The sequence below is a fragment of the Talpa occidentalis genome, unplaced genomic scaffold (assembly GCF_014898055.3).
Source record: "Talpa occidentalis isolate TD23 unplaced genomic scaffold, MPIMG_talOcc4v2.1 talOcc4.5, whole genome shotgun sequence".
Taxonomy (NCBI): Eukaryota; Metazoa; Chordata; class Mammalia; order Eulipotyphla; family Talpidae; genus Talpa; species Talpa occidentalis.
This window is the reverse complement of record NW_023604861.1, coordinates 52,380,222-52,404,407: the sequence shown is the minus strand read 5'-3', so window position 1 is coordinate 52,404,407 and position 24,186 is coordinate 52,380,222. Positions and strand designations below refer to the sequence as shown.

Below are 24,186 nucleotides of genomic sequence, written 5' to 3'. Positions count from 1 at the left end.
ACTTGAAGAACATATCCTACACAAAAAATGATACAAGCCAATAATAACTAAAAAATATTTTTTTAAAAATTCTTAGTTTCAAGTAAATAAATAAATCTTTGGGCCTCCCCTGGTGGCTCAGCAGTTGAGCGCTGGGCTGCAAAGCTGTTGGCAGCCTCTACAGCGCTGGTTCGATTCCCAGCCACCGGGGAGGGTCCCACATGGCGTGCAGACCTCTCCTGCCATGCCCGCTGCTCCCCTTAGCAATGTACTTCGTCAGTCTGCCTGTTCTGTTCCCCGCTCTGGCTCTGGTGAATTCTTTCACCCTCCCACACTTCTGACTGTACCCAGTGCTTGTATAAATGAATAAATAAATCTTAAAAAAAAAAATTCTTAGTTCCTCTCCTCTTGAGATCTCTGTAACAAACAGAAGTATTCTGTTTTTGTTAAATTAGATTGAAAAGTTTTGGGCCTCCGTGGTGGCACAAGGGGTTAAGTCTCAGCACTATGAAGCGATCTGCAGCCACTGCAGACCAGTTCCATCCCAGGCCAGGGAGCAAAGCCACATGGTGTCACAGCAGACCTCTCCTGCCTCACCTGCTGCTCCCCCAGCAATGTATTTCAGTCAATCCGCCTATTCTGTTCTCCACTCTGTCTCTAGTGAGTCCTCTCACTCCCTGCACCTCTAGACCATACCGCAGTTTGCATAAATAAATAAATCTTTAAAAGTTTTCTATTATTTAAAGCAAAAAAATCTCCACTAAACGGTAAATGAGTCTAACCTATGCTTCACTTAAAATATTATGAGCAGGGGCATATTTATTATAATATTTATAGGTGCTTTAGAAACTTTATCCCATCTTTTTCAGGAAATATAAGTTTCCTAGAAGGAAGAAAGGGAAAATAGTAACTATATTCTTTTGCAACTAATTCTAGAATTTAAGGAGGTGCTCTGGGTGTGGCAGTGGTAAGTCTATAAAATGAGGGTGTAATTTATTATATTCAATACCTTCTGAATAAAATGTTATACTTAAAAGATGATAAACTGATGATAAAGGATGTAGTATATTTCTTATATCCTTTTATTGACAAAAAATAATGACATCTATTTTATCATTAACCAATTATAAATTAAAACAGAAACTATTTATACTGCTTTTATGATTTATCAACTAAAGAATAAACCATGAGAAGAGGTAAACTTTAGAGTGATTTTTTTAATAGATTTTTTTCAAGAGCTTCAAGTCTCAAAGTGAATGTACATTTATGCCTATATCTATTTTCAGAATTTTTAAGAATCAAGATCAGAAACAGAAAAATGCAAGTATGACATAGAAAAGACACACATGTTCAAAAAAGAAGTATTCAGGAAATCATGAGAAATAATATTTCAAAGAAAATATATCCTGAAAACCAAAGGAAACTCTCACAATCTAAACTGTGACTATACTCAAAGATATGGAATCAAAAACTTCCATATAACTCATATTTTCTGGGAATAATTTTGACTTGAGCGAAAAAATTGCAAGGTGTATACAGAGTCAACAGAAATTATGACATTTAAGACATGAAAATATCTAAGGCCATTACACATCCTCAAAAGGGTTTTCTTCACAATTAGGCAAGGGTTTCCTGAGAAAAAAGTTATAGACACAGTATTGCAATAGTTTGAATATGAAATTTGCTAAATAATCATTTAATGAATGTTTAATTGTAGTGTAATAAGATAGGTGAATCCTAATTCATTTTCTCAAGCTTACTTACTATATTCAGCCAGAAAATTATCTAATCTTTGTAAGACAAGTAATTGTCTATTCTTTTCTTCAAGGATTTCCAGGTATAAATTTATCACATTTTTAGCAGCCCTTTTCTTATCAAAAGACCTTCCTTAAGTTCAGTTAAAATGTCACCAGAGTTAAAATAAATTCATTCTCTTTATTCATTTCTTAGTTTGTATGAATTATCAGTAATCAGGAATTCTCCTACAAAACATTACTTGAAATATCTTTACCATAGGAAGAAGGATTTAATTACTCTACTTGAGTCATAACACACTTTTTATATAGTTCATCACTTTCTTCCAGTATTAGAGATTTAGTAGCAAATTTTTCCATTTATTTCCTTCTTATGCATAATATTTTGCTATATGTATTCAAAATTTCATAGAATAGAGGTGATTCTTAGGAAGAAAAATTGTGTTCAATTAAAGTCTACTAATGTTACTAATGTAATCTTACCTTATTCCATTTCTTTGATCAAATGCTGGTATCATTGAGGCTGGGTGTTCTGACATTAAAGCCACTAGTAGCTGTAACACATCATGAATATTTTCATCCTGCATAATAAGGATCATCAACATTTATTTAGTTAAACTTGTATTCTAATGCTTTGAATAAAATAATGAAAATGAAAGAACCAGACCATGTCCTACCTCATGCATTGTAAGTAGGTAATTCAATATACTCTGAAGTTCATCTTCCTTGACTCCACGATCCTAAATATAAAAAAGTATTATCTAATTTAAACCTAATAATTAACTTTAATTAGATAGGCATTAAAATCATTTTAAATTAGTGATGTTTCATTTAAAGTATGTTACTCATAATTTGTTATCTACCTTAATTGAATTTAAATAAGTAAATATTTAGAAAACTATTTTTTAAAGTTGCTAGTATTTGGTTCACCTTTACCATCAAAATTTAGTATATTGTAATCATCTAACACTATCGAAATTACTATTTCTGAACTACTTATTCTCTCTTTAAAATAGGACAAATTACTACAAAACTTTACAATACCAATTATTATGCACTTTATTTTTACTTTCAATTGTCTTTAATATTTTAAAAATTCTGTGATTAAAATATATAATATGACCTTTACCAAATAGTAATATATGCCATTTTCTAGGAACATAAACCATTTTCTAGAATATTAATGTTATGCAATTCTTAAGCACATGTTCCCTGTCCAATTACATCCCATGTTATTAAAGATCTCAGAGTATTTCACACAAAAATTAAAATGCAACAAAATTACTACTAAGATTTACAGAATTTTGAAAGCAATTCATAAACCAGTTACTGCAACTTTTCAATAATGATTTTAAACTATGACAATTCTTTTCATGTAATATATTGCAATTATAAAACATGTAAAATTATTTTACCTTTAGAATGAGTTGTTTTAGAAAAAGAAGCATAAATGCCCGTAACGATATAATTTCTTTTTGTGATGGCCGAGGACCATCTAGAATAAAACAGAAAACAAATTTAAAAAACAGGAAAAAATACCTCATAATAATAAATTTCAGATTTTTGGCCATTGAAAATTAATCACTAATGCAAGACTAGGAGGAAAGAATTACTTTTTTAAAAAATTATAATATATTCCTATCATTGATAAACATATAATGAAACATTCATATGACACCTTTTACCTACTTTAACTTTATAGGATTCCTTTTCCCTCCTCACATCCAAGTTTTCAATCATCAATTACACGGTCTTAATTTAAAAACTGTCTCAAATTTCACTTTCATATATTATAATAAACAGAAAATGACCCAAAATTCAACTGTATTTATTTGTTTTGCAGCTTTTTTCTTCCTCATAACTAGTATGTACCAAATACATATTACAGTGTACACTCAATGGATGCTTATGTGTCATTAAATAAAAATTACTATGAATAGTCAAAATAAACATATCAATTCCATCAAAACATCTATCAGTTAATTACACATAAGAAATTACCAATAAAAATGAGAAAATGCAGTGATATATGCAAATTATATTGAACATATGATTACACTTTTAAAAATGTAGTCAGAGTGATTATTGTCTTTAAAAATCAAACCTTTCAAGAAGTAACCAGGATTAATTTGGCTTCTTCATAAGTTTCAAAACTGCAATCCCTTTATGTATAATTTACCATTCATCTGCCCTTAATATTAAAAATGTATCTTTTGATCTACAAACATATATATTGAATGTCATTTATTTTCATCTGCCTATATTCCAAAATTAGTATTACAAAGTTATAAACTTCTTCTTTACCATACACACACACAAAAAAAACCTCACATACCAGTCTACACCATAGGAAAGGCAACAGTTCAGTAATAATTTCATAACCATGTACACCTAATCGCTACATTAGTTCTTAGAATATACAATAATAGTAGTAACTAGAACAGTGGAAATATAGTACTTACCTAGTCCTTTAGGTGTAATGCCACTACTGTCAGCAGGATTAATGACCCAGTAGTAGTATTTTAATGTGTGCATTAGCTGTAATACTGTTCCTACTCTGCGTATGGTGGTGTAAATGGTAGCAGTTCCAATAAATTCAGCAGACAAATAGGTGTATAGGGAAAGCTGAACCTAATACAGATATTAACATAGCATTAACATAAATTTAAAATAGCTCAACTGTCCATATTATAAATATATATTCTATTCATTCTAATTTAAATGCAAATTAGTAAAAGTGTAGAAACTAACATTTATTATGTAAGAGTAATAGTTTATTAAATACTCATATTTTAAAAAGAAACTAATCTACAAGAAACACATCCCAGTATAATTTACTCTAAATAAGATAATGAAAGCTATTAACAAAGAAATAATTTTTAAAAATTCAATTCACAAAGTATCTGATATAAGAACAAATTATTTAAAAAGTCAACTAAACTAAAGCTCTTAATCCAAGTACATTTCAGAAGCTCAAGGTGTATATATTTCTTCAGAGAAATATACAAATATCAATCAGCTATATCATATTTAGAAATATATAATTATCACGGATTGAAAAATTAATGTAATTTCAAATTTTCTTAACTTATTCTTAAAATATTAGTATCACATTGTACTCATTAGCCATGTGAGTACAGAGGTAACAATTCAAAACTTTGTTTAATAGTTAAATTAGCACAATAATTAACATAATAACCCATAATACAATCAGAACTTAAACATTATTTAACCAAAGTTATGTGGGAGATTTGAAAAATATAAAAGGCAGTTGAAATTTAAGAAAAATAACCCTCATCAGTTTCCATTAGAGTAAGACTAAATTCAGGTATGCAAAATCTTAAAACATTTATTTTCATATCAAAGTTGTATTAAGAACATATTATTTAAAAAAATTACAAATAATGTTACAATTTCTATTTATATACAAGCAATTTTCAGTCATAATATGATACAATTAGTTACCATTTATTTTCTCTTGTCTAGTCTTTTAATAATCAATGCACCAAAATCTTTTCCTTGGAAAGGTGTGAATTATATCTCAAGACCTCAGAATGCAGTATTAGATCAACCCTATTTTTTAACTATGTTTTCACTTATCTTAATATTTTCATATCAATATTTTCATAACCAACACTGCTTTGGATTGATTGTAAGATAAACTGAAAAATTCAAACGTTTTCTACTGTATAGTTTAGAGCCAATAACTATAATACATAACATTACACTAAAGTAAAATTATAAGAATAAAATGTGTACTTTTGCAGGTGTGTGTATCCAGATGGCTGGGTTGAATAAAATATGATCACAAAGCTGCTTCAGCAAAGGTGCTCCATGAGATAAACCATCAAGATATTTTGCAAAGGATAAAAATTGCTCCAGGACAGCTCTAGTTATGTGAACTCTTGATGACTAGAGAAAGAAAAAAATATCATGCTAAACATACCCAGAATAGAAAATATTGAATATGCATTATTTCTGATTCAATGCAAGTAATATGGATTTTTCATGACATCACTAAGTTCAAATATAAATTTTGTTATTGTTTTGGTAGTCAAAATTTCATTATATTAAGAAAGTTAGAATTTTAGCATATTCTTTGAATAAGTTTGTTGTCTTAAGTCTTCTCCAGAACAACTGCATATAAATAGCTTATATAATGGCCCCTCAAGCTAAAGAAGTAAAATTGATTATAAATAAGATTTTGTTCTATTTTTGTGGGTATTGGCTAACAAAAAGAGATTTTACACCAAGAAAATTAAAATGCAGTAAAATTACTATCATACTACATAAGCAAGTGTAAACACACACACACACACACACACACACACACACACACAGGGAAAGAGAAATGCTTAACTCCAAACAGTTGCAAAAGTAAATTATACTGAATCCTTTCTTTAAAAAGTTAGAAATGAGTTGTATATCAACAAATGCAATGCATCCTGAGCATTTAGCTTAATCTTTTCTGACCATCTGAAAAAGCAGATCTCCTATCAAGGAATACTGTTCTCATCTGGATTTCATGACTATATTATTTCTCAGTGTTCCTTGAGAACTGCTAAATATTAATTCCTTGTCTTTTATTTTCCATAAATATAATTTCCCTGGATATTTTATGTTGCATAACTTAATATAATGTTCACTTTAAACTGAATACCCAAACATGAATTTTCACCTATTATCACCAATATCTATATATCACCAATGGTGTTTAGATAAACAAAAACCTTCCAAAACTCAAACCAAACCTTAAAGCTACACTAGCCAGCAAAGCAGCCACTAGTCAAATGAGGCTACTGAGCTCTTAAAATGTAGTTAGTCCAAGGTGATCTGACTCTAAGCATGTACACACTGGATTCTAAAGACTTGAAATGAAAAAAGAAAAATGCAAAGTATCTACTGATATTTTTCATTGAGAATATGTTGAAGTGATAATATTTTGGATATACTAGACTACATACCTTTCATAAAATGTGAAAATATTCATATATAATATGAAAATATTATAGAGGAAATGCTATTCAGGGAAGCTTAAATGTTAAACATATATTTCTCCTATGAAAATCTTATCTTTCTCAACTAGTGACCCTTTCTGTGGTATCACTACCCTTACTAAGTGAAAGAATCACCTACCAATGAACAGCTCACATCATATCTTTAGCCCCATGATCCACTGACTAAAGATCAAACACCAAGACAAGACAATTCAGGTCTTAAAGAAATTAAACTATCTTACCAATGTTATTCCCATGTGATGTATTTATAGACCCATCATGGTCTAGCAAGAGCACATCAATAAAATTTACCTCAGCAGAATATGCATTTTAATACTTCTACATAAATGATCACAAATTCAAATTACTACACTATGTAGTAATTAGCAACATGTATGAATTAGGATAGGAGACAATAACAAACAATGAGGAGAATATAAGGTGCCAAAAGGAAATGAAATTCAAAACTAAAATGTTTTCAATAAACCAAAAATAAATTCTCTTTGAATAAATTTCACCAATACAACACCAGTTTGCTTCACCTATTTTTTCTATTATGCTCCCATAACTTATAATACCCTTGCATTCATTTCTTTTCCTTCAGGGCAGAGTCCTATTTTTCACATAGTCACTCAGAAAACATACATATGGAGTATTTATTATTGGTCAGGCAGTCTCCTTGCATTGTGGAAAGGGGAGTTAACAAAAATGAATAATCCCCTGCCCTCACAGAACTTTCAGTCTAAGGGAGGAAAGGACAGGGATACATAATATAAAATAAGATGGTAAAATAGATAATGAGTTAGATGATCAACTTATACATTTACAACTTATACTTTACAACTTAAACTTATACATTTAAAAATCATGGCGTGGTAAGACAGAAGAGGAGATATTTGTGACATGTTTCCAACAAAGGATTCATTAACTAGGATATATACAGAATTTCCATCAATCAAAAAGAAAATCATAAACAATCTAATTAGAAAGAAAAATAACTGTAAATAAGTTTTTAACAAAACAATATAATGAAAAGCAGAGTATGGAAGATCATCTTTGCAAATCACATATCTAATAAAGGATTAGTATACAGAATTTTAAAAAATGAATTCGATAATAAAAAGACAAGTATCCCATTTTTTCTTAATGGGTAGAAGTTTTGAACAGACATTTCACTATGAAAATATGCAAAGAGTATGCACATGAAATGATGTCTAACATCCTAAAACATCACAGGAATTCATATAAAAACAGGTTTGCCATTTCACCCCCACTAGGATGATTACAATTGTTGGCATGGATGTGGAAAAAAAAAAAATGAAACCTCACACACTATTGATGAGAATGTAAATGGAGCAGCCACATCAAAATCAATATGGCAGTTTCTGAACTGGGCAAATAAAGAATTTTGATAGGATTCAGTAAATCAACTCCTAGGTATAGCTTCCTAAGAGAAAGGAAAACCGAAGTCCACACAAAAAAAATATGAACATTCTTAGAATTATTCATGACAATCAACAGATACAAAAAAAATGTTTACTTTGACAGCTGAATAAAAAAAATGCACTATATGCATACAATGGTATATTATTCAGCTAGTAAAAGGAATAAAGTTCTGATTTATGCTATAACATGCATGAAATTTGCAAATGTAATGCTAAATGAAATAAGTATATGCAAATACAATACGATTCCACTTATGTGAAATATATAGAATAGACAAAAAAGTAATTACAGTTAATTGCTTAGGTATCAGTATCTCAGAGGGAAATAGAAGAAATTGGCAAAGGATATAAAAAGCACTATATAGAAAAGGAAAGAGAAGGACCTCCAATAAATACATATATGGAAATAAGTCCGACCCTATTCAAAATGTAAAAAAAAAACTACAATGAGATTATTTTTTTTTCTGAGGTAACAATGATTTATAACTTTGTATATGATTTAGATGTACAGGATCACATCCTTCAGGCATATATTATCAAACCATACTTACCACCAAGATACTAAACCTTCCATCATAGTCCTACAGTGAAATATTTTATATCCTCTGAATTGACAGTAGGTTTTTAAGGGCATTAATTATGAGAAAGAGAAAGAACTAATTTAGAATCATGCTGATCAGTAAAACTATTAAGTGTATACTTAGGGCTATTCCCTAATGGTGATCTTTCCAGGCACAGTAACGTTTCAAAGTCACTTCATGATACTTCATTCTTATCAGAGGTAATAATTAAATATCCCAGTAGATTTTCTAAGCAGTTATTAATACTGTAGATACAGAAAAATAGTTTCCAATGATTAAAGAACAAGTAAACAGACTTAAAGTTCTCAATAGTATTTATGGAAAAAAACTTCAGTAAAGAAATGCTGCCAATGATTGATTTAGTGGATAATCTATTGCTCCTTCATCACCAATCCTTCAAAAAGAAGAACACTCATTTTAAATAAAAGACAAGATACAAGAATTTCAAATAGAGGAAAACCAGAGGTGAAAAGTCTCCAACTCTTCACCACTATTATTTCCAAAGTAGTTTCATTTTCAGGGCAGATGAAGATAAAGAGTTTACTGATGAGAAGAAAGCTAATGAAAGCACTACGTTATTTCTTTGGGGAAAAACAACCGCTTAATACAACAAAACTCTTGTGAGTCTACAAATAAACTCAATCCCATAGTAGTACAGTAGTGATTTAAGCAAAGAGTTTCAGAAAAAAAGATATAAATGACACAAAATGGGAAAAAAATACAATACTGCAACCAATTGTTATTGTGTGTAACAATGTACTAAGAAAAACTACTTTAAATATTCAAATATAAGGAGGGGCAAAGAACACAATATAAGGTGTTTTCACTATAACATACTTTTTTTTACTTTATAATTGAAAAAAAAGAGAAGAGGAAAAAAGTAAATTCATATAAACGTAATAAAATATATACGATTTCTAAGAAACTTAGCTTGGACATAAAAATAGCAAAGCAGCAAATAAGAATTATGAGAAATACTTGTAAGCTTGATTAAAGTAGATGAAGTAATTTTTCTTTCATTTCTATTTTAACTCAACTATAAATATATAGATCTTTCAGACCCAAATTATGCACAGCAGACCTCTCCTGTCTTGCCTGCTACTGCTCCCCTCATCAGTGTATTTCAGTCAATCCACCTGTGCTGCTCCCTATTCTACAGTGAATCCTCTCACCTCCCTGAACCTCTGGCCTACACCCCAGTTCTTCCATGCATAAATAAATAAATCTTTTTTAAAAAAGACCCAAATTACTTCAATGTCTACACATACACCTAAGTGCATAACACAAAAATGCTAAATAGCAAACAATATTTGCCTCAGTGAGTCCAAATGGAACCATCTATGAAGTCTATGTAACAAAATCATCAACACAGATGTCACTTACCTTTTCAAGTAAGTAGCCAATGACTAAAAAGCCTTTTCCACCCAGCATCTGTTCTTGCATGGCTACTGAACTTTTAAGGAGTTCAACCAGGAATGCCAAAAGAGTAGCACTGCATATAAAGTACAGATAATTTCATTATATAAGCATCAAAGGTATATTATAATATAGTGCTATATTTCGTATTTTATTATGACAGGAATTGCAGCCACATTCAAATATAATCTCTATTTTGCTGATAATGAGTATTATATGCAAAACGTTTTTCACAAAAGTATGAGAAAATTAGTTTTCATCCTTCAAAATTAAATATCATAAATTAAAATATAAACTGTAGTTTTTAAATTCGAGGGTGAAACCTCAAAGTTTATCTCAACATAAACATATATATCTGCTGCTTCGAGTAAATCTAACATAAGTTAACAAACCCACAAACATATGACTTCCACAGTAAAGACTTTTTCATAATATCCTTTGGCAAAACATGCAATTTTAGAGAAATTTAAATATGTACACAATATTACCTTGAAAGAATATGCCTAGTAACATTTTCATTTAGAACTACTTTTCAAAAACAATTTCTATTTGTTTCAAAAATATCCAGAGAAATATGCAATGTTACTTATGCCCATGTATGCCCTCAGAATAGTTCATGAGAGCAGAAAAAATAAATGATTTATGCAATATTGAAATAAAAAGTGGCAATTACACAATGTATACACAAACACATAAAAGCATGCAAAGATATGTGCGAGACAATGATAAAGCACTAGGTAAGTCTGTTAAGTGAAAGAAGAAACAGAAGGAAAACAAATGATTGCATTGAATTAAAATTTGATAATGTATTCCTTTACAAAGATACATAGAAATATTTTCATCTAGCAGCACTAATACACGATGGCTTTCCTAATTAAGAAAATATAAATTTTGCATTATTTATGCATACTGTAGTTTATAACAATAAATGGCTACAAGCCACACTTTATCAGTAATTAAAATTATCTTGATTTAGAATGCTGTATACTATACCCTAAGTAGTCTATTTAGATCACAAGAAAGAGTAAATACAAATTTTTTATTATATTTTTAATGCACAAATCCTCACTCCTACAAGAGACTAGGTAAATTTGTTAAAAGGAAAACTTGAAAAGTATTAAGATCCAAAAGGAATCTAAAGTTATTATATTCTTTGAAATTATTTTAACTGTTCTAGTTTCAACAGGATTAACAAATAACATTTCTCTGATAATGATGATCATGTGACTATGCTTATTCAATGAAATATCTCTTTAAAAATGAATAACAAAATTATCATTAATATAAAAATTGATATATTAACTAGCAAATATAAAGTATATATGGAAATAAAGTATTTCATTACAGGAAATTAAAAAATCCAATCACATTAATTGGTCAATATCCTTAAATCACAAAAGAACATAAGCTAGTATTACAAATCAAAGATGGTCTTCTTCTACTTTTTCCTAAAGTCATAGATATTTACAAGAAAAACAACTACCAAGGAATCCCTTGGGAATTTTTTAATGTTTCTGTAAAGAAAGAATAGCTATTAATCAATCTAGTCCATCTTAAATGAACTGAATCAGTAGTCAAAGCTACTTCACACTGTTACACATAATACTTCTGCCTAAATGTTTGAAAAGAATAAAGAAAACTACTGCATGGAAATTACATAACCCTAATCTGTTCATGGAATTCTTACCTACACAAGTCAGTGACTTAGGGGCAAAGATGACTATAAGCCCTAAACATCAACACTGCCATAAAGAAAGACTAAAAAGGTCACTATAGCCCATGAAAAAATGCAAATCATAGTTTTCTTACAATAAATCACACTCCTATGTAGAACCATATAAAAATATGAGGATGCCATGGATTTTTTTTTTTTAATGTCAAAAGGACTACTCTTTCTCAAACATCTGATGAATTAACTCAGACTTGTAAACACAGTGGAGTTCCATTAAAATCAGAAATATTACATTTATTATTATACCAAAATCTTAAACACATGACTATACTATCCATATAATGTTAATTTCACTTTCTATCGCAACAAATGAAAAGTCAAATACATTCACTAACAAAAGCATTTTTAATTTAAACCTAAAACCCAATGCAATATCAATACCACTTCTTCCAAAAATCTTTAAAATAGGTATATTTGACATGGTGGACGTAATAGTAAATAGATGGCCATCTTCGCAGAGGTACATTTTCAAACATAATTTAACAAACTTACCAGTAACTAAAATGCATCGGATTGCTTCAGGGCTCACAATAAACTTGCAAAATTCTGTGTACTGCCATACAAAATTTCTCTCCATTCTTGCCTATTTCCAACTCCCCTAGATACAAAGGCAAATATAAAGGATACTTCAGCCCATTCCTATATCTCCTACATACCACTTCCTTTCTAGACACATCAGTTCATCTGTAGATGATCTAAATGTTTAGGATAAACCAAAAAGCAAGTGCCTATCTCACCCAAAACTAGTATACACAACATAGAACATTCTCTTGAAAAGTATAGCAATACCTAAAAACAGATTTTCAGAGGGATACATTACTTGATAGACAAAAAGTATACTGATGTTTAGCCTATAAAATTGCTAAACTTTTCAATAGACAGAACTGTAACAATACATTTTCTGTAAGTAGTAATTCTACTTGGGAATGGTTAAAGGTTTTTAATCCTGTCTCCTTATTAGAAAAATGACACTAATAACCTATAGTTATTTCTTAAAAATAATTACCATCTTCCAATTCTTAATGAGCATGAATTAAATTAGGAATTAAAATTTATTTCAAGTATCATTTACAAAGGGCTAGATCTTAGGAAATCTGGAAAAAATAGTATAATACCTCTAATGACTTAGAATATTTATTATCTCTCCAGAGCTTTCTGGTCCATATCATTAAAGTGCACCACAGCAGTCTTGGTCCACAAATACCTGAGAATATTTAATAACTATGTATGAATATAACATTTGTTTCTAATGAAAATATATGCACTGCATTTAGGTTCCATTAAATTTATATGACTTAATTTTAATATCATTTTATCCATCAATGTCCATTACTCATTTTTTTAATAAAAATGTAGATAACTCATGTAATATGATCCCAAATGTTTTATTATCTTGAAGATATTTTATTATTTAAAGATGAAATATATCTTAAAGATAGACATAATTTATAAATGAAATGATTGAGACTGAATATAGAACCTAAAGTTCAAAAGCAGTTCTTAGAATACAGAAACTAGGTTTTTTTTTTTTTAGTTCTTCAATCTGTTTTGTCCTAAAACAAGCAATGTACCACAGCCAGACAGAATGTTAAATAAACACCTTTTAAGTAAGAATAATAAATTAATATAAAAATTAAAGTTCCCCCTGAGATGCAACACTTCCTCCTTCTTTAAAAAGTATTTTTAATTCCTTAAGAAACACTACATGCAAAGTAAATGTTAGAATAAATTCAAAAGCAGATTAAGTTACAGCAAGACTTAAGATACTAGTACCCGAGAGGAAATTTTTGATTTTTTGTCATTCTATTCCATCACTGAAGTAGGCTAATAGAGTACTGGATACATTTAACTCTTATAAGAGGTGATTAAAATTATATAAAATATCCAATACCATACATTCAATTATTTGCTTCTTCCTAGGTGAAGTGATCACAGAGGTATGAAACTGTAAAAGAAATTAACTCGAGTCTGTCCCCAACATAATTTCACACTCAAGACAAAAAAAAACTCACAATAATTTCTTCACAGCCCAAAATTAGAAAAGTGTAGACAAAATGTTTCTAACTCCAGACACATTTAACAGCCACTTTTAGACAATGTATTCTTGAAGAGGCTATCTCAAAAAACACTGCCTGCCTGCTAATCTAGACATATGCAATGCATCCTGCTACACAAACTGCCACATTCATCAGTTCAGATATCAAGTAGAGCTACATACTGAAATAAGTAAAATACATTTATCTATAGGACCAAATAAGGGAAACAGTGAAATGTAACACACGAAAATGTAAGGACAGGTGGTATATACAGAGTAGCATGTCAAATCTAGGCTAAACTTAAGCCAAGAAATCTCTCCTTAATAAATTTAACTTTTCTTTCACTCTCATAAGCAGATAGGCAACCTAACAGACTAAATTGCTACCACTATATTATTTACTTAAGAGAACTGTTCATAGGTCCTATTAAAAGTTAATTATTACACATTTATAAATTTCATATGGTAGCAAATTTCCATTTCAATCTATTTTACTTGGCAAAATGTAGGTAAAAAATCAAATTTCATAAAATTGTGATTGAAATTTGTCTTATGAGGCAATAAAATTTTAAAATGTGTACACATTACAAGCTCTAAAAGTATGGAGGTTTCTCAAGACTACATAGATATGCCACATGACCCAGCAATTCCATTCCTAGCTACCTAGCAGATGAATGCAAAAACACTAATTCAAAAGGAAACTTGCACTCCCATGTTCAACGCAGCACTATTTACAATAGCAGGGTATGGAAACAGCCTAAATGCCCAAAAACAGATGAATGGATTATGATGTACTATACATACACCTACACAATGGAATAGTACTCAGCTACCAAAAAAGATAAATTCTTGTGTGGCAACATGGATGGAGCAGGGAGGGACACTACTAAGTGAAATCAAATATTGGATAGTGTCACTTACATGTGGATTACAGAAAAAACAAAACAAATTAGATAGATAAAGACACACTGAAAAACAGACCCTTGAAACCTGACCGTGGAATGGAGGCAGCCAGAGAGGTAGGAGGGGTAAGAAATAGAGGGAGAAAAACAAATAAGGGAGGGAGCAAGAGTCTATGGTGGTAGACTATTGTTTTTTTTCTGGCGGTAGGTATACTATGGCAATACCTGAAGGAGAGATCATATACTTATATTATGGAAACAACCATGTAAATCAATATTAACTCAATAAAAATACTTTCTAAATTTTTGCACATTGAAGAATTAATTTTAAACCTCCCTTTTGATCAGCTCTATTCATAATACTCTATAGTTAGTAGTTACTAAAAATGTTCCAGTGTAAAAGAAATAAATAATTCTGCAATTTAATCCCAACCAACAAACTACACTTGCAATATTCTAAATGTCATATGATCTTTATGAAAACTTCCCAGACAAGTAACAAATGACAGCACCATCCTAATAATACTGTATAATGTATGGAAAGATACATGATTTCTTCAGAAAAGTAATTATGCAACTTTCTAATACCTAAGAAGCTGAAAATCTCAAAGGGTAACCCTAACTACACATGTAAACTCCAATGCCTCTCAAGGTCAAAGCAGGGCTTAGCAGGGAGAGGCAAATGGCCAGTCACTCATCTAAGTGTTGGCTCTACTTTCAGCCAAGTCCTAGACTATTTAACAGAAGCATGGTTAACATATGTCCCGAAAGTAGTGGCATTAACAAATGCAAGAAAATAAATAGAAAAACAACTAAATGACTATGCAAAAGCTAAAATAATTATTTAATACTTAGGCTTTATGCACACCTAGGAATTTTCTATTCTTTTTATAACCTAAGTTTTAAATGATCATACTGTAAAACTCACTTTTCTTTCTTTTGAGAATGTTAAGAGATATACAGATCTGTATAACTACCACCACAATCAAGACACAGATCACTTCTATCACACAAGAAAAACTCAGTCATGCTATACTTTTATGCCCTTACAGCCACATCCCAAAACGTATAAACTTGGGTAACTACTTATCTCTTCTCCATCACAACAGTTTTGAATTTTCAAGAATGTCACATAAGTGAACTTATGTACTATGTACATAAGTCTTGAGGGAGTCTTGAGACTCCCTGACACTAGAATATTGCCTTTGAGATTCATACAATTAGTTGTATACATCAAGAGTTTATCCATTTTAACTGTTGAATAGTACATGATCCTATGAATGGATTACTATAGTTTGTGTTTATTTGAGTTTATCTAGTTTACAGCAATTATGAATAAGGCTATTATAAATATTAACATAATGGTTTTTATATAAACATAGTTCTCATTTGTTCCTCATAAATATACATTCACATGTAGAAAGGCTGAGCTATACAGCAAATGTAAATATAACTTGATAATAAATGTGGCTGTAGCACCTGACAACCCCATCAGTAATGTGTTCCAGTTTGTCCTCATTCTTCTCAGCACTTGAGACCACAAGTACTTTTCATTTTCTGGTTTCTCAAGAAACCTATTAGGACAGAGCTGGTGTGGGCCCTGCATCTAAAAATAAAGAAGGTATCAGGTCTCTTAGTGGTGACATGCAGCTTGTGCTGGTGACTCAGAACCTGGTGGGGGAGTGGGAACTAGATCTTTCAGTCATGGAACTACTTGACCACACAGTTGTGGTACTTGATAGAAACAACTCCTCCACCCTCACAATCTGAGTGGAATGGGCCCAGGTACCTATGTCTCAGTAGCACCAAATGACAGAACAAGAGGTGATAAAGTTCCACATTCCCAAGACATATGGCAAGTGCTGCTGCAGGAGTCATAAAGCTGCCAGATGTCAAAGTTCTTCACTAATAAGCAGGATTTCTCCTAGAAGAGAGTAATCTTAGAGGGAGTAAAACCTGTCCAGAGTAGACAATATCCCCTGAAGACTTTTTCAGTTGAGGCACAGTACCAGAAATGGAAATTTACTAAGACATGATTAGGTGTGAGAATTCTCATGTAGTAGGTACAGTAAAGAACTAGTTAGAAATTGAACCAATGAGAGTTCTCTGTGTCTTCACAAATATTGGCAAAATGACTTATTAGTACACATAGCCACAATTTTAAATAAAATAATGCATCTATTTTTGCTTGTCTCTGTGTCTTTTACTTCCAGAGAGTTATTATGTTACTAGTAATTATAAATGTCACCTAAATAAATTCAAATATGATGAAAAACCCAAACCCATCTAGAATTTTTGGTAAATAAGAACTAGTTCAAAATTTAACAGTTTAATTTGATGCATGCATATCTTTAAAGCTAAAATGTCTGGCATTAATACTTTCATTCAATGTTTAAAATACATTTAAATAAAAATGAGTTCATAGTGTTCAGCAATGACAAGGTCTATGTCAACAAAGACAGATTTGCTTTCTGATGTTTATATCTAAACTTCTCTCTGTAAAGGTCTTTTCCAGGAAAACTAATTCACTTATCTCTTCCCCTTAGATAAGTTCTTTTGTTTTCTACAGTAAATGCCCTGCTTTTCCTTTCTTACCTCTTTCTAGTTATGGAATTAAAGATGGCATCTAACACATGGATGGAGCTAGAAGGAATTATGCTCAGTGAAATAAGTCAGAAGGAAAAAGAAAAATATCAGATGCTTTCACTTCTAGGAGGAATATAGGGGAACCAAATAAGACATCAGGGGAAAAATAATAACAATACAAAACACAACAAAACAAAAACAAACTGACAATTATAAACAAGAGACATCCTACAGGGGAGGAGGTGGGAGAAGGATCAGAAGGAGGGAAGGAGGGAAGAGCACAGGGGACTGTGGTGATGGTGCATGGGTGAACTGGTGGAGGAAATTCTATGAGCACTACACCTGGAGAGGGGGGTGGAGAAAGCAAACATTATTTAAAAATGAACAATGCTGTAAAGATATATACAATTTTTTAAATAAATAAATAAAGCAATATGGACAAATCACTCAGTCTTATTGTAAAAGTGTAACCTCCATAGAAAGAGGAGGTTCCAGGCTGCCTGCTCCAGCAGAAGGGTGGAGCTGAGCTGCAACAAAGGACTGGGGAGAGGACTGAGAGAAGTGGAAGAGGCAAGTAGAGCAGAGATATGAGAAGTTCCAATTGCTTCATGGCCTTGGACTTCCACCATGGACTTATGGGACATGGAAGGAGATATTTTAAAGACATGGGTGAAAGACCCACTGGGAGGCTGACAACAGAAGCCTTTATCTTGACTTGTATTTTGATTTTGATCCTTTCCTTACACATTCCCTGGCCCCTTTGGCCTCCTTCCTATGATTCCTTGCCATAGGGTACCTTAGACTTGTGGCAAGCTTTTGGGCTTCAATGATCCTGCTTTGGGCCAACCCTGTTTGGCTGGGCACTTACCCATGAGGGAATGGGTAACTTTCAGTTTTCATTGAGAAATTACATTCTTTCTCATCTCTCTATTAAAATAATTTTCTACAGAAGGTTATTCACATTAACATTACGTTTTTTTTTCTTTATGTGGCAGACAGCAGAACCTTTTTTGAGCATGCAAGGTTAGGGGGTCCTGGGTGCCCCTCATTCTTCCCCCTATTAAGTCTGTCCATGATATTTCTTGTATTTATTATTCACCAGCCTAGAAAAACCTTGAGGAATACAGGATGATTCCCTCTATAATCCCAGGATTAAATTGGCGGTTCCAGCCCTAGGAAAAACTAAAGCTGCAATTGGTTTTGTAACAGAGAGGAATCTTAATCCCATAAGCATTTGTTTCTTGTTGGAAAAATAGATAATACTTTGCCTTTTATTTGCATAAAGCTCTCTCTGAACTATGCCATATGATCTACAGCAATATATATCTTTTTATAAGCAAACTGGGACATGTGCTTTTCTCTCTTACTCCAAAATATAAAAACTTATAAGTATGGTTCTATATAGGGCAATGTGTTGGTTTGCATAAATCCAGTAAGACTCTTTCTCTACAGTAAGATGACTGAGACTTTGAAACCACAGTGCTTTTTGGACTCTACAGGTCTCAAAGCCTAGAAACAAAGGATAGCCCAATATCTTACCTTCAGATTCTAGATCTACCAGGAAGACTAAATAATTATACTCCCCCAGGAGACTTGGAAACTCCCAAATACATATATTTACAGGCAAAGTCTGGTGACTGTGGCATGGTCTCCTGCCCATAAGAGGCTTAATCTGAGAATCTTTGTAGAGGTTCCAGAAAAACCAATAAACAGTTATATTTTGTTCTTATTGTACTCATGTAAAAGAACTGGTCATGTTTACTAAAACTAATTTTGTCTTGCAAATGGATTTTACTGTAATCAATTGATAGAACTGGAGTGAGAGTGAAGAGAAATTATATTTCAGTAACTTTGGTATTAGTGGGCCTCTTCAGTCTGCAAATTGGATAAGATCCTATCAGTTTAAAATCTAAATATTGTGCACAAGTTTGATTCTAAGAGGTTATAGAATCTAATGAACATCCCTTTGCAATAACTTCTCTCTTGACAATTAGGTGCTTGTGCCATCATCCTGAAGTCTGGAAAGGATCCTATACGGCCCTTCCTATCACCCACTCTGCCTTAAATTTGGAAGGAATAAAACCTTGGATTCATCAGACTCAGGTAAAACCTTACCACTTAAGAGAGTGCACTGTAATCCCTACTTGTAATTTAATTTTAAAGGTCACCGAACTTCCCCAACTGGAGATCTGTTTTTATGATCTTTCTGTTCCCAGCAAAGCTGGAGACTAATACCTTTCTCTAGTGAGCTTGTTTCTATGCAGACAGCAAACCAAACTTCTTGCTGAGTTTGTAGCCTTATGCTTTAATCCAGCTTTCCAGGGCTCCCTTGGTGGGTGTTGCCCTTGCAAGGAACAAACCAGATTTAAAACAGCTCCCTGTACTGGGAACAGATATCCCATCTGTGTTCCTCTTGGTTAAACGCCACCCAAGAAATGGGTTGTCTCCTGGGTTAGATACTCAGCTCTAGAGGAACATGCTTTGATTGAGAGGAGAAATGTCGTTATGTTAACAAGAGTGGACAGGTAATGTCCAACATAAAAACTTCAAGTGGTCCCAAGAATACTATCTTTCCGCTGCTATATATCTCTCCTCTTTGGATCTTGAATACACAATTTCATTGTTAATTTTGTCTCTTCTTGTTTAGAAGCAGTTAAGGTACAACACCCAGCAGATATACCTCAAAATCTTGGACTCTGCCTTCATCACCTTCCAGAACCAGCATAAAGGACCAACTGTCTGTCATTTCAGGGACTAGCATTATGGAGACCATATCCTAGGCTCCTTAGGTCCACACAGCTCTATACCCTACTCCAGCCTGACTCAGTCACAGAAGATGGAACTCCTGCTTTCAACCCCTCCCTCCCCCAAGTATTTTGGATTGGATATGGTAGGGGAGGTGACAGGGGTTGATGGAAGGTTAAAGTAGAAAAATTTAGGCCAGAAGGTCTCACAAATATAAATACCAGAGATGGAGTAGGAATGATCTTAATCTTAAACCAAACCTCAATGTAGTATCCAGTTCTAAGGTGGGGTCAGAAAACATTATCAGCCAGAAGTGGTGACAGAGGAGATTATCAATCAAAGAAGATCAAACCAACCTGACCCCAAGGGTTTAAATTCCACAATAATTTCAATGAATTACATAATAAAAGAACACCTCTTGCCCTGCCAATCACAGTTCTCTGCCCATCTGTGTCTATACAGGTATCTCTTTTTATTTGCTTTCCTTAATAAACTTGCCATGTGCTGATGAAATAAATTTAAAAAAGACCTCATTTGGGGCCATGAAACATATCTTAAAAAGTTAAAAGAACAGAAATTATATAGCACTTGCTCTCAGATCACAATGGAATTAACTAGAAAAAAAATAAAAGAAGCGAAAAACGCCATAATACACGGGGATGAAATAGCATATTTATTAATAATGCACGGATCAAAGAAGAAATCTCAAGTAAGTTTAAAAATATTTTGAACTATAATGAAAAAAAAAGTAGCATATCAAAATTCATGCAGTGAAGTGAAGCAGTGTTTACAGGGAAATGTATATGTATAGCACTGAATGCATATGTAAGAAAAGAAGAAAAGTCTAAAACCGATAATCTAAACTTTTACTTTTACACTACAAAAAGATGAGTAAGTTAAAGCTAAAGTAAACAGAAGAAAAAGATAATTACAACATAATTCAATGAAATTGAAAAAAGGCAATCAATAAAGAAAATTATTAGAAACGAAAGCTATCTTATGAAAAGATAACGTTCATAAACCTCTAGCCAAGTTGAGGAAAAAAAGGGAATACAAAATATTAATTTAAGAATTTAAAGAAGGGATATAACTACAGATCCTATTGAAATTAAAAGCATATTAAAGAAACAATGAACAATTCTATGATCACAGATTTGATACCCTAGATGTTTAAGACCAATTCCTTAAGACACCTGATGCTAAAATTCACATGAAAAGAAATATTTAAAATGTGCCTACTATTAAGGAAAATAAATCAGTAATTAACTTTCCAAACAGAAAGCAGAAAAATACCTCTCATGAACACAAACATAAATATCAAGAAAATATCATCTAACAGCATAGAAAGAGTCTACCACCACAACCAAATGGGAATTGTCTAAGGTATACGAAGTTTATTCAAGTATCAATATATTCAATATATTGAATATATTCAATAAATATAAAAATATTCAAATATCAATGTAATCCATCACACTCACAGTCCGAAAAAGAAAAATTATGTGCTCACATTACTAGATACAACAATCCAACTATTCATGGTATGACAACTACTCTCTTAATGTACTTTTAATTGTTTGACATACAAAACCATTTATGTCTAGTACCAGAAAACATGTATTTTTCTAAAAGAAATTTTTCCTAAGTCACACAAAGTGAAGGGTATTTTTTGTTTGTTTAGTATTACATGTAGAATTACATATGTTCTTAAAAGGGAAAGAGCAAAGTTGAGAACCATATATCATTTACAGTGAAGGTATATGATCATTCAAATAAAAGGAACATGAAATTTCTAATTTACTGAGTCATTCCTAAACACAAAATAGAAACTAAATGAATACTTTAAGATTGAGGCTATGCTTCTTGAAATCATTCAGCAAGCATTTTTCATTATTTTAGTCATTATTTATTAAATGTCTAATAAACAATAAAATTTGTGTAGCTATTGCTCTCAATTAAAGCATTCAATATATTAAAAAAAAAAAAAACCCTATTAGTTACCCACGTAATGACCAAACATCTAAATAGTCTGATCACTTGGGGGCGTTTCTAAAGGTGATCATGGTGCATGAGAATTACTAGGAATATGGAGAAATTACAGCAGTTAACACATTGACCTAATTTACTATTTAAAAACAAATCACATCAAAAATACTGTATATGTTACCACAAGCTATTTACTCATTTAAATAATATTTATCTACTCGTTTTGCTGGCTAATTTCTTTATACCATGATAAAAGCTAAGAACATGCTTAATGAAAAGACAATAAAAAGGATTTTTCCGGGATATTTAAATACTAAAAACCAGGCAAAGAAAAATCATGTTAAGCCCTCCCAGACATCTGTGACTTGATGTTGGGTTCAAAACGAGACTTAATACATCGTTCAATTTTAAGCCACCATATCTATCAAATGAATATAGTTCAAAACCAGTTTTCACCATAACTGAAATTCAAAATACAAGTCCTACTTAGTTACTTAAATAAGTAATTATATACAATTCATTGGTAGGAAGAAATTCAAATTAAAAGTAATGACTGATGATGCATTTTATATAAAATTGTCATACTAGAGATTACACTGTAGATCACCTAGCAAATTTTTATAACAATTTAAACCAGTATTACTGAGTGTTCACTACGTGAATCTACATATTTATAACATTTAATCTACACAATTCAGTGAGCTATTAGTATTCCAATCTTTTAATGGTGGGAACTGAATTTAAAAAAGTTAATAACATATTGAAAGTTGCAAAGTTGCACTTAAAAATAAATAGTAAACTCAGCATTTGAACTCAAGTCTTTTTAATTTGAAAGTTCACAGATATAACAAGTATAATATGTATCCTTCATAACAAAATGAACTACAAAAAAATCTGCACAAATTAAGTCCATGTCAAAAGGTTTCATAAAATAAGATTACTACTTGAGTAAGTTATTTTAATACTATGTACCTAACATAGAATAAAACTCATTAAGGTTTATAACAATGGCATAGTACTGCCAACAGAGGTGATACTTATAGAAATGTGATGAAGAAAAGTGAATAGAACTAAAAAGTTTCACCTTAAAAGAGAGTAGAAAAGTAATTTATTTAAGCTCAATTTCTGCAAAAAGTAATGAAGAATAAGACAACATTATAAGTTCTGTCATTTTTTTATTAATGCAAACAGATTTTCTGACAAATTTTCTATGTAAGATTAAAAACTTTAAATTGATTCCCATTCATCTAGAACAATTTAATACTGACTAAAGATGATATCTCATTCACCCATATGAATTTATGATATAACCATAAAAAAAGAAATTCTATGAACCTTTACCATAAATGTCTATGTTCTTCAAACAAAATAACAAAATACTGTATTATTGATACACACAGTGTCCACAAAAGAATTAACCTTAGAGACTTGACATACAAAGAAACTACATACAAAGAAAAGGGCTTTGAAACATTTAATGAAAAATAGATAAGCATTTAAAAAAAATTACTATAACACATGGTATTGTTTATATTATTATGACATTACTATTAAAGAGGAATGTGATACTTCACTATATTGTCCCATTGGCTATAAACTAAGAATATTTATGTCACTGAAAAAGTCAAAGTTATTTATTATAGAAATTAATATGAATGATGTAAAAGAACAAACAGATCAAAATGCAAATCAGAATGCTGATCCCTCACTGTCCTTTATCTTCATGATGAAATAAATACAAAATACCAAACCAAAACATAAATACTAAAGTGAGTTTTATAGACAAGCAATGAAAAATAATCACGTGCTTTGGATGAATGGACAAGATAACCTGTCAAATAATGGTTTTAGTACTATAATTTCATAGCAACTATTAATGATGTAAGTTCTTGTGATAATTTTAGTTATAGCATTTCAAACTGCATAATCTTTCTAATGTCTCCAATTAAAGTAATACATTCTATTTCAGGTTAAAATAATTATAGATTTCATATTAATTAATAGGAATTATTTAAATTACACATGGAG

General features: G+C 31.3%; 1 protein-coding gene across 11 annotated transcripts in view; it reads right to left on the bottom strand.

Moving 5' to 3' along the window:
* The window catches only part of NBEA (neurobeachin), a 575,782-nt gene that overhangs the window by 442,170 nt on the left and 109,426 nt on the right, over nucleotides 1–24,186 (bottom strand). For 10 of the 11 annotated variants that reach the window (XM_037527157.1, XM_054701654.1, XM_054701655.1 and 7 more), the window contains exons 11-16: nucleotides 10,140–10,248; nucleotides 5,493–5,645; nucleotides 4,196–4,364; nucleotides 3,149–3,228; nucleotides 2,411–2,473; nucleotides 2,217–2,314 (exon numbers count right to left, since the gene is read on the bottom strand). In XM_037527157.1, the coding sequence (XP_037383054.1) occupies nucleotides 2,217–2,314; nucleotides 2,411–2,473; nucleotides 3,149–3,228; nucleotides 4,196–4,364; nucleotides 5,493–5,645; nucleotides 10,140–10,248 (672 nt within the window). Of the gene's footprint in view, nucleotides 1–2,216; nucleotides 2,315–2,410; nucleotides 2,474–3,148; nucleotides 3,229–4,195; nucleotides 4,365–5,492; nucleotides 5,646–10,139; nucleotides 10,249–12,396; nucleotides 12,463–24,186 lie in introns of those variants that run through there. The other variant, XM_054701661.1, reaches the window with a different exon arrangement.